This window comes from Halyomorpha halys, unplaced genomic scaffold, assembly GCF_000696795.3.
Source record: "Halyomorpha halys isolate HHAL.00 unplaced genomic scaffold, Hhal_1.1 Scaffold3349.1, whole genome shotgun sequence".
NCBI lineage: Eukaryota > Metazoa > Arthropoda > Insecta > Hemiptera > Pentatomidae > Halyomorpha > Halyomorpha halys.
In genome coordinates, this window is record NW_027109160.1 from 24,255 (window position 1) to 36,800 (window position 12,546).

The following is a 12,546-nucleotide window of genomic DNA, read 5'->3' on the forward strand; positions in this document are numbered from 1 at the left end:
GTCGATGAAAAATAGAGGAAGTCGATATTTTTCCGTGGGGTGTACCACATTAGCAATATGGCGAACATTGTGACCCAATTCCTCTAAGTCACACTTAATGGCTGTAGATGGAGTAGTGGAATGGAGTCCCCCAATACAACTCGATACGGCTTGTCTTCTTTTAATTGGTAACAGTGGAAGTCGTAATTCTTCCCCGATAGATGCCTAATTAGGCTTTTGTAGTGGTCTTTATTAGTTGTAGTAATCTTGGTATCTTTTCTATTGGTATAGCACTTAAAATTCGGTTTTCCAATGACTTCTGTTATTTCTTTACCAAACTCCAAGAAGTCGTAGATATTGTTGACGAAAATTGGAGGTGGAACAGGCTCGGTAAATGAACGGTTGGCTGAAGATTCTGGAGTGGCATTAATGGGAGGTGTTACGTTAGGTAAGTTATCGTTAGATGTGGTTGGTGCTGAAGTATTGGAATTTTCGTTTTTGGCTGCAGGTGTACTGCGGATTTCAGGTGTAGATTTTTTTTGTTTACCTTTTTTATTTTTTTTATTTATTTTTGTTTTGTTTGGTGAGTTCCCAGCAGAACCGGGTGCAACATTACGAACACGTTTCTGAAGAGTTCGCCTTGTTAGGTACTGAGAATCAGTTTCACTAATTTCAGAGAAGGCAGTTTCTTCATCCGTCTCCACGCCCGACATAGTGATAAAAGAGAGAAAGAAAAATAAATTAATGTAAATATTTAAAACTGAAAAAAGTAGTAAAGATAATACAGTTGGAGAAAATTAAATTAGTTCAGTTTATATAATTAAAAAAAAAAAAAATTATAATGGCTATAGATTCGAACTCGAAACGGATAGAGAAGCTAGGTCGTGAGCCTCGTGCGCTACCAACTGAGCCAAGCAAGATCAGATAAGCGAAAAAGCTACGGTATGATAGCCAGTGGCCAACGGCCAGTAGCAAGCAGGTCAGAGACTGCCTGCCACGTCGGTCAATTCTCTATTGTACGAGCACTAGTTCTTATTAATAGTTTATTTTATCACTCACCACACTAAAATTACGTTGTAATTGTTTAACTCGGTATAAAGTACTTGTTTACAGATTTTCACAGCAATACATACGCTAATACCACAGTGGTCAAGGAATAAACGGAGAGAGATAACTAGCTAGAACCTCAGTAGCAGCCATGACACTTGATACTCATTATCATTATTTAAATATTTTCCTTAAGAACTAGTGTTTGTACCATCTTATTTCTAATCCTATAATTTTTTTCTGACATAGTTTTTTTTTTAACATTCTGTAATTTCATTTCCAATTTTTACTTTTTTCAAAGTAAGTAATGACCATATGTATTTTTATAATTTTTTAGGTTTTTGTTTATATATTAGTAGGCCAAATTTATTACTTTCATGGATCAAATCGTTGTTTATCTGACAATAGACCTTAAACTGTAATGAATGAGATGGTTCGGGTTGCGATCAAGAAAAACAATAATTAGTTTTAACTATTACTAACAGCGAACGTTTCGACCCACACTTCATTAGGGATGAGGTAGTAGAGTCGTCACGTTAGGAACCTCATAACTCGAACAGCGCTGGTTCCATGGTATCGGTTCCTATTTTTGTAATTTAGCATTTGCTTGACAGATAAAATAATTAATGATATATTTCCAGCATAAATTCAAAAATAAATTGTTTTAATTTTTTTATTGGGGCTATCTTAGTTCAGAGTTTTCATTCGATTTTGGTCAAAATATTAAATTCAATATTTTTTCTAAAAAAAAATAAAAATGCCCTCTTAGACTACATTAATTCTTTTTTTTAATGCAATTTCAGCAAAGTTTTTATCTAATTCAATCTTCTATAAACATATTCCATAACAATAACTAAACAACAAAACATGAGCATAACTATTATAATCCATATTTCATTTGATCAAACTTTAATGTTATCCAGTATGCACTATTATTTCCAATTTTTGTGGACTTATTTATTTATTATTTTTATTGAAGAATTACTAAATCTTGAAAATTTTGTACACCAAAACTTTCTGTCATTAATAATTCTGTTTGTATTTGTATTATTATTGTTAGTTATTCTCCGATGTATTTTTCAATATCAGTAAATAATAGTGGATCATTTAGTTATTGCTTCATAGTAGTAAAGAAATTACTGAAGAAGTTTGGAGGATCTGAAATTTGTGATATACATAATGTTTAACAAATAATTCATTTTCGAACAAAAATTTCAAATATATGCGAAATATTTCGAATGGTACAGAATTGAATATACTGGGAAATAGTGTTTAAATATTTATTGTTTTTATGTTCCGTTATATTTTTTAAATAAGTAGGACATACATTTTTTAATAATATTTATAAAGGGAATATTTAATCAATTTAGTGAAAAAAACACAAAATGACGATTATTAATTTTTTTAGTTTAGTTAAAAAAATTGTTTACATCTAATAATTTATGTTAAGATAAATCTTTTCACAAAAATTTTGACTTATTGAAGTTACAAATTTTATTTAAATTAACTTTATTATTTTATGTATAGCTTTTTGTATTTTAATATAAGTTAGATAGAAAAATTTGCTTTCAACTTAATTCGCCTAATGTAATCTTTATTCATTGACAAATGCTTAAATTCCAGTTACATTGTAAGTGAGTAATCGCTTCACAAAGCCAGGAGATAAGGTTTTATAAGCAATCAGTAAACATGAGGTGATCCAATTGGATTATAGGATGTCATTAAATCCTCAAAGTGCGCCTTGGAGAGAAATAATAACCTTGCTTACCCACGCTTTCCATCAAGGGCTTTCCATAATAACAATGTTTATTTAACACTATTATTTTTTATTGTTTATTTTTATTTATCAAGAAAAAAGTAGTTATTATTTATTTTATTTTCTTATATTAACTCTTTAGTGTTATAAGTCTTTTTATTATTGACTTATAGTTATAGTGAGGGCTAACTGAAAAACTTACACTGACTGTACTCATGGCTAGAAGCCAAATTTTCGTGCAGTAAAAAAAACTAAAAGTGTACAGAAAACTGTAAGTAGAACAAGCTATGTGTGATAATTTTTTTTCTTTTATCGAGACTGGAATACACAATTTTAAATTCTATAAAGGTTTTAGAAAATTCAACCAATTTTCTACGTAGAAAGGAGCATTTATTTTATAATTATACTATTATACTCCAAACATTGGTTATTAATACTTTATTATTCGAAACTTTAATATATCGATTTAATTTTTTCTATTTAATTAAATTTATATTCTGGATAATAGTTTTAGTATAAATTGAAGGTCACCTTATTATCCCGAGAATTCAATCATTCTTTTTTTATGAACTTAATATAAGATTAAGAACTTAATTTAATTACAGTGACAATAAATTTATTATTTCTTATAACAGAGGAATTCCATTTTATCTTCATTTTCCAAACTAGACTAATGACTGAAGTGGGAATAATTATACTGGTATCATTATTAGTTAAATGTTTCTATGACTTAAGGATAAATTTTTATATTAAAAAAAAATTTAATACATTTTTGTGCAGCTCAAACACACTAAAAACGTGCATACTCATCCGATAATTCAGAATCATGTAATTTCTTGCTTTATACAACTATTATCAATAGATCGTTATTCAAGTTTATGCTGTATTTTGGCTTAGTTTCAAACTAGAAAGATGCAGTTGCATGAAAATCCAGCCTCTTCTCTTGGCTAACTTATATCAATCCTTAGGTAATAAAAAAAACTAAAAAAAACAAACAAAAAACGACCATGTAAGGTGATATTGTTTAATTGAAAGTTAGAGATAGAATTAAATCAAAATTTTTAGTTATTAAAAATATTTAAATATTAGCTGAAACCTCTACTCGAATTTAATGAATATTATGAACCTTTAAATGAATCACAGCTCATTAATTTGTAAACAATAAGTTGCTCTTCTCGCGAAAATTAAGATTTGTAAATTATTTCTTAATTTATATGAAGTAAATTTTACAGTCTATAGTATTGTTTTCAGAAACACAATGCTGATTAAAAAAAAAAATATTAAGTATCATTTCAAACAACAGGAATTCATAAAAATCGGAAGGAAATCAAAGCTGCCAATAATTTTCAAATAGGTCACATTGTAATTGTTCATCGGATATAAATAATTAGTGTACTATTTATGACTTGATTTACTAAGACCTTATTAAAGGACATGATTATAAGAAAAGAAAATTGAGTTGTATGTAAATTTTACATTCAAGATATAAATTCTTACATGTCATCATTGAAATTGTTCTGCTATAAATTATATGATGAAAATTATACTCAATAATTTAGAAACTATTGCAATGTTTTTAATATAATTAATATATTTTATTAATAATTTGTATTTAATGAATCAAGTGTAGTAAATAATATCAATATAAAGGCCACCTTATATTATTGAATGGAATATATAGCATACATTATTGTTAGTATTTTACCCTTTTATGGTCAATATGTAGACGAAATTTAATATTGACTATGTTGGAGCTTCTAAAAATGTGAATAGATTCAAATGTAAAATTAATGATGTTATATAAAGGCCTAAAACATCACTGCTATTTAAGGAAGTTATGAAAAATAATAGAAAAAACCGTTCGTATTTTGAATTATTACAAAATACTAACAGGCATATTAGTGAGTAGCTTGAGACATCGAAGACAAAAATAGATAGTGCTGTTTCTTCAAAAATTGGCTCCAAAACAACAGACGGACAGGTTGAATTCCTTCAATGCAGTAATTTTTAAGTATGTTGAGCACAAATTGTTTAAAAATAATCGCCGGATCTCACTGAAGAATTTGAGTTATCAGACTTAAAAATCAGTTACAAAGCTACGAATAAGTAGGTTGTGTTTATTTAGACACACCTAAACATTTCTTTTGGCTTCTCTATAGTGAGGTAAAACGAGTTGAAAAATAAAAATTGTCATGTCCAAAAATTTCTATTCTTAGTAAACTTTTTGGCCAATGACCACTCTCCTCTTAAGTATGATTAAAACATGCAAACTTTATTTCACCACATAAATTCATGAGAAAACTTCATGGTACGTATCTTTTGTAGTGCTAATATATTTTCTTTATATTTTATAATCTGAATAAAGTAACGCCTGGTAAGGTTTGTCAATCCGGTTTCCATTCGACGCTAATATGGCAAATGGACGGATTAAACCTCGGCTGATGCTTAGACAGTTTATATGGTAGTTTCGTTAATTTATCCAAGATGAAATGTCTTTTCTTCAACCTTACTACTCTTTGAAAGCTGGCTTCTAAGCCTCTGGTGGCCTGGAAACACAAAGTCTCAAACGGAATCCTCTTTTCAAGCCCCGCACCACCTTAAATTTTAGAGGGTTTCTAAATTAACTCTTAGGTCAGCTTTTGGCCTCCATTCACTGCCTATTCCTCAGGAAGCCCAATGGCGAACCTCATGATGTCTGCTGATGATTATTGAAGGACTTTGTCTTGTATTTGCATCTTTCCAGTCTGGCTATGATTAATAAAATGCTTAACACCAATAAGATAAACCTAAAAAGTCGAAATAGCAATACTTATTTGAAAATAGAATTGCATATTAATCGCCAAAATTCAAGAAACGTTAAAAATATGTTGAAGAAAGTTATTTCGTTTTTAATTGTTATTATTAAAATAAATTAGTCTACTTAAGGACTTGAAGTTCCTAGATGGCTAGCTAAGAAGTTATATTCGCATATTGTAAATATTTGGAAACATTTTCAGTTTTAAAGTTCAAAAAAATTTCTTTGGGTCAATTCATAGATGTGAATATGTTCAAGATAATTTATTTTACTTAATTTTAATTTTTTTTACTTTAGTTGTTTAATTATTTACTTACTTTGAGTTGTGCATATATTATTTTATTCTTATCATTGAGGGATATGATGGATATTGAGGTATAAAAAAAAATGGAAATCTATTCTAGCTAAGTATGCTTGAAATAACTTGGATTGCTTGCAGAGTGAATGCTTACACTCAAATTTTTAACTAGACAAGTTCTAGAATTCAGAAAAGTCCTTCGTTAGCGCCTACTAGTAATGACATCGAAGAAGCTTAGTGTTGTTGGATGTTCTTTTTTTCTTTTTTTTTTTTTAAAGAACTGAGGTAGGCTCAAAAAGAAAGTGGTGGCTATTTTCCCACTGGCTCAAAAAGAGAAAAGGAGAAGAAAAAATTGTTGAGTTTAGCTGACGAAGTAACTTGGCACCTTCTTACCCGTATTAAGATTCCTAAATGATTTAAATTATTTTCCTGTATATTTGTCAATATTTTAGAGCAGTTGTACACCTAATAATAATATCAGACGTGATACACAATAAATTAAAACTTTAAGCGCAATGATGACTTTAACCTTTCGTTGGTCGCTGCGTGAGAATTTATCTCACCGAAATTTTTTCGTGTCTGGAAGCTCCTAGAAGGAGATGGGAGAACCATGAGAACCATCTCATCTTCCTGGAATCTGTAGTTCACAGTCTCTTCCTTCTATACCTCGCCCCTCCACCGCTCTAGCAGCACTGGGTAAACGTCCATCACTCTTTCCCTGACAATATACCCTTCTCATGAGACATTATCTCATGTGCGACTGCAATAAAATTATTCGAGATTTGGGAATTTTTCTTACGCGCGCCAAGTTTATTTAATCCATAAAAATGTTTTTTCCTCGAGGGTAAAAAAATAGCAGAACTAGGGAAACGTAGGCTTGAAGAGGCAGGGACTTCATTAGGTACGTATTATTTACTATGCATTGTATTTCGATGCTATAAGTGTATACTAAGGTGGTCTTTATAATAAAAATGTATCTTTTCATGTTCTTCATCGCTGCGCCGTATGAATACTATTTCTTGTAAATTTTTGGGTTATATTCAGGCATTCTTAACAAAAAAGAATTGCCACCAGTGTAAAAGACCGATATGACCTAGTCATAGGGTGTTCACTTGTACGAGTTGACCACAAGAGATTTCTTCAGAATGAGAATTTTTTTTTTTTTAGATTATTGTCATGGTCTTGTAATATAATAGATCTGTATAATTTTGTCAGGGAGCATAGTAGCAAATGGGTAAAGCGCGTGGCTACTAACTCCAAGGACCCGAGTTCGAAACCGGCTGGGCAGAAAATTGTTTTCTGTTACACTGTAGCCGTGAGTCAACTCCTTTGGGTTCTGGAGCCCTCCTGGGATCCACTCAGCCTCTTAAATTTGGTACCCTTAATTGGGTAAAAATCTGGTGGTTGAGCGTGATTCTCACCAAATCACCTCCGTGCACAACCATTGGTCTAGTAACTGTACTTTGCAAAGTACTGAACCCGTACTGGGGTGCGTGTCAGCTATCTTAATATATTATATCAATATAACATTTTTCAGAGTCAAAGATTTCGTATATGTTGGCTAATTACTGTTCAATTTGAATCCTATGTAATATAATATTCCAGAAATGGAGAAACAATCATTGAATTTAAGGATTGTGGTCGGAAGAATTAAAAGTAATTATTTACCAAACATTTAACTTGGCTATGTCACAATAAGCCGTGAGTCAACTCCTTTGGGTTCTGGAGCCCTCCTGGGATCCACTGCGCCTCTTAAATTTGGTACCCTTAATTGGGTAAAAATCTGGTGTTTGAGCGTGATTCTCACCAAATCACCTCCTTGCGCAACCGTCTAGTAACAAGTAATGAACCTCTTTCTTTACAAAATACTGAACCCCTGGCCCTTCATGGGTTGTAGCGGTACAGATTTTAATTTAATTTATAACTTTGTCCTTCTCTAAATTTTATATTATGTTTATTACTATTTTATAATTATGTTTGTTTTTTTTAAACTAGTTTGCTTTTTTTTGTTGTACTAATAAACCTAATCTAAATCAAAATTTTATATTTTAAAAAATATGTTCAAGAGCTCTAAATAAGAAATGTGAGAAAAAGTTTAAACTGTTAAAATTGACCCAGCGACCAATGACGGGTTATGTTTGACCAAAAAGTAGTAATATACGATTTGGTACTTTTGAGTGTTAGGGACTGATATTTAGCAGCATGACACTGATCCTGAAGCAGAAGGACGTCGAGAGAATGAACCTGGAGGGTCCTCTAAGAACAAAGAAACTGCCCCGCTAAGACCGGAGCTAAATTTATGCCCCGTATTGGACTAGTTTCATAACTGCTAGCGATATTACATAATTCATAATTATTTCCTGCTTACCCCCTGTAGTACATTTTTTAAAAATAGAAATTTGGTACCTTCGATGCTTTGATCGATTTTAAAATAACTGAGGGCTTATTTGATTGAAATTATCTCACAATGGAAGGCTACGGACGTGGAATCTCCGATTTCAATGAACTATTGTTTGGTAAAACTGTAAAAAAATATTAAACACGTTTCCAAGGGCTCTTGGCATTGCCCTGTATTTTTTTTATTATGACATAACGTTGTCTGCTAAATCTTCTTTGACCGTTATTATTAGTAACTCATTGTTTTATATCTCTTATATCATTTTGAGTCCGCCAAGAGTATTTTAATTCATTAGAAAAGTTAAGGAAAGTCGAGTGTGAGTTTAATTTGATGATTGGCCACACTACGATTAATTTCCAGGAAAATATTCCCTCACCCCGGGTGAGTTATAGCAACACCTGAGCAGGCATAATCCAGAGCCTTACATAATCCATAATTCGAACTATGTTCGGTCATTGGAGCTTAAAGTGATCATATTAAGTCCAGGATGATCAACGGGCTGCTAGGAAGTAGTTTTGAACGCTTTGTAAATTTCTTAAATCCAAATTTTCCAAATTTTATAATTTGCATTGTTTCCATCTTGTTTAGTTACATATATCTAACTTGTGACCGACTAAATTAAAACACTAATATATATTCAATCTAAATACTACGATTGCATTGTTTCCTTGACCTTAATTATTTCCACTATGTGTGAACAATCCGTTGTTGCTTAAGGATACATCATATCGCTGTTTTGATTTAATTGTGGTATCCCAGAAAAAAAAATTATAATTATAAAGTATAAGATATACCGTAATTCTGTGGGAGATATTCAGTATGGCCATGATATTAGAGATTGTCGCAAATATAGCTCATTCAGTAATCCCAATCTTCTGTTCCACCAATAGAATGTGTTAAAAAAAAAAAATTATCAGATGTGCAACTATCTAAGCAAAGCAGCGATTTGTTTAAATATGTTAATTTTAGTACACTAAACATGTGTTATTAGCTATTAATTTAACTTAGTTGTGAATCTATCTCCTCTAAAAAAAAAATCATTTAGTATTTTTTTAATCGATATTTAATAATGGAATCTGAACCTGTACCTCCCCAAATTCTACAATCTGCAGAGCAGTCGACAGAAGATTCTAGCATGATGAGTACTCTTTACTTTGATTGGCAGTCCAAATTCAATTCTGTTAGGGAGCGCAACTCGGCCATGGTCAATAATGAGCTCATGTCAGACGTTATTTTCGAAGTTGGAACACCAGGCAGGTCTCAAAGCATACCAGCTCACAGGTACGTGCTGGCCACTGGCAGTTCTGTCTTCTACGCAATGTTCTACGGTGAACTGGCCGATAACAGGGTGGAGGTCCCAGACGTGGAGCCCTCCATCTTCATTTCCATGCTCAAATACCTTTACTGTGATGAGATATCTCTAGAACCCAAAACTGTTCTTCCAACTCTCTACGTGTCAAAGAAATACATTCTTCCCCATCTGTCCCAGGAATGTATCAAATATCTACATTCTACCCTGACATATAATAATGTTTGCATCCTCCTTCAAGAATCGCGTATGTTCGAGGAGTCCAAACTCACCAACCACTGCTGGGACATAATTGACGCCCAGACTGAGTTAGTTCTTAGATCAGAAGGTATGAAACACCTGGACGAAGCCTCATTTATTTCAGTTCTGGAACGGGATTCTTTGACTTGCAAAGAAAGCAGTATCTTTTCAGCAGCTTTGTTGTGGGCAGAAGAAGAATGCAGGAGAAGGGGTTTGGAACCGACTCCAGAGGACAGAAGAAATGTTCTGGAAAGAGCTCTTCAACTTATTAGGTTTCCAACAATGTCGCTACAAGAGTACGCGAATGGCCCTGCACAATGTGGCATTTTGACTAAAGATGAAACGATTAACATTTTCTTATTTCTAACATCAACCGCTAAGCCGATTTTAGATTTCCCAACCAAACCAAGGACTGGTTTGAAAATACAAGTATGCCACAGGTGTTGCAAGCACACGCCTGTTACACCAGCTACGCTGGGTTTTAATAGACTGCCTTGTCGTGTCCGTTACGATTCAATTAATTTTTCTGTAGATAAGAGGATCTTTCTTGTGGGATATCGTTTATTTGGATCTGTCCACGGCCCTTCTGAATACTCTGTCAGATTAGAACTTAAACGCCAAGGTAAGGTGATTATAGAGACCACAACAAGGTATAGCTCTGACGGGACACAGAACACATTCGATGTTTTCTTTGAATATCCTGTACAGATAGATCCTGGAGTTTTTTACTGTGCCCAGGCTACATATGATGGGGGACCCCTCAGGTATTATGGAATCGATGGTAAGTCGCAAATAGTTGCTGAAACAGTAACCTTTAAATTTAATTCTATTTTGGATCATTCTGATGGTATACGTGGCCAAATCCCTGATATATTGTATTATCCTTCAAATAATGATATTTAGATGTGATGAAATATATAGAACCACACTTTGCTTTGTCTTATTTACATATGTTTCAAAACTATTTCACTATTTTAATAAAAATTAGGTTACTTTTTCTTTTAATCTTGGAAGAAGGAGTAGTATTATGTAGGGAGTGAGATGGCAGGAAAAGTGAAGCCAAAAAGGCAGACCTTATGATGAACTGTTCATCTCTACTTTATGGTGGACTATTATGTGGAGGGACTATTATATTCTATTAAACGTCATGTAAACCTTTGCTCCAGGGACAAGGGTTCCTCTCCTCTCATTGGATTCTATTGTATATTGTTTGGAGGAAAGTGGGGTATTCCACCTGTCTTTAGTTCATAATATATATATTTTTTTATTTATAGATTTATTTATTGATAGATATTACAATCTGCCACACAGCTGTGGGCAATAGGTAATAGTGATGAATAATCTCATACATACTAAAATAAAAAAAAACTCTTAATATATATACAAACAAAAAGAATAGACAAGATGAACATAATCAAGCTATCTGTATCAATAAATAAATACAATAACATAAAATAAAGTTCATAATATTAAATATAAAAAAAATAAATAAAATAAAAAAATGAAAAAAAAAAAAAATAATTTTTTCAAAATAAATTATTTCATAGTTAGGCAACTTATGCATTGGCGTCATTGATAAGCGTTAAAAATTTTATTCAGAGAATTGTGCAGGTCTTATGGTAAATGTAACTCTGCGATTTTATTAGGAAATATTATTTCGTGAACATAGTTATAATATATATTAAATATTGAGTCAAACAAATAAAATCGTAATTTTACATAATGTTTCATTCGAAATATCTTTTCATTCTTCACGTACTCTACTTAGTCCAGGCCTACAATAATTCCACTAAGTAAATTTTACAAATTCACCAAATTGGGTGAATATACAACATTTTAAATAAACTAAACTCCCTTAAAACTGACCTTTCCTCCTGATAAACTGTGTGTGTGAAGCAAGAGAGACAATGACTATGACAAAGCTCATTTTTTGGGCCACATATCTCTGAACTCACTAAAGAAGGACATAATAGTTAAATAAGTGGACCTTCTGACCAGAACATTGTGGCTCACCTAAATTAAATAAAACTCTACAGTATCAAGTTATTTGAAAAAAAAATGATGGGTTATTTTAAATCACATCTGACAGAACTTACCTATGACATTTTAATCTTAAATACACCACCTTAGATACAGTTTTGCTCAAGATCATCCCAAACCACGCAAAAAGGATGCAGCAATAACTCAGTGTATTCAACAACCTTCATCTTTGATATACGTATAAGGAAGATAACCGATGGCTCCACGCCTTAGATAAAATATGGTTCCTCTGAGAGAATTATGAAATTTTGAAACAAGTAAATGAAATATTGTACAAGAGAACACCTTCCCAAATTATATTCATTATTACATTTGTATTTTATTTTAGATTTTATTGAAGTTATTTCTTTACTTAAAAATTTACAGTTACCTATTATGATTAACAAAATAATTATTATATAGTCGGTGAATCTGTGATTTTTTCTATCTTGAGTTTTGTTGGATTTTAATCTGATTTTCTATTCTCTTTGCTATGCTAAAGAACCTAACTGCCTATCTGACGTGACTGATTAAGTATATTGAATGATCAGTTCCTTAATATAAATTTAATTCTTTAAAATAAATTAATATAACATTTTGCATCGTTTATTACCATAGCATTTCCAAGACAAATCTAATCTTTTCCGTATGGATTATTACTTTCTCTATTTCAATTGAAACCTTTTCCATTTCAAATGTTATCCTT

At 31.8% G+C, this 12,546-nt stretch overlaps 1 protein-coding gene across 1 annotated transcript; it reads left to right on the plus strand.

The window, feature by feature from the left end:
• The first annotated feature begins 9,253 nt into the window (after positions 1-9,253).
• On the plus strand, positions 9,254-10,768 carry LOC106691813 (BTB/POZ domain-containing protein 3-like). The gene has a single exon (XM_067047335.1). The coding sequence runs from the start codon at positions 9,342-9,344 to the stop codon at positions 10,722-10,724; it is 1,383 nt and encodes a 460-aa protein (XP_066903436.1). The 5' UTR covers positions 9,254-9,341; the 3' UTR covers positions 10,725-10,768.
• Positions 10,769-12,546: the final 1,778 nt, after the last annotated feature.

What these genes read in the sequence shown, in the direction of transcription:
- LOC106691813 (XM_067047335.1), top strand. Translation starts at nt 9,342, where the DNA reads ATGGAATCTGAACCTGTACCTCCCCAAATTCTACAATCTGCAGAGCAG.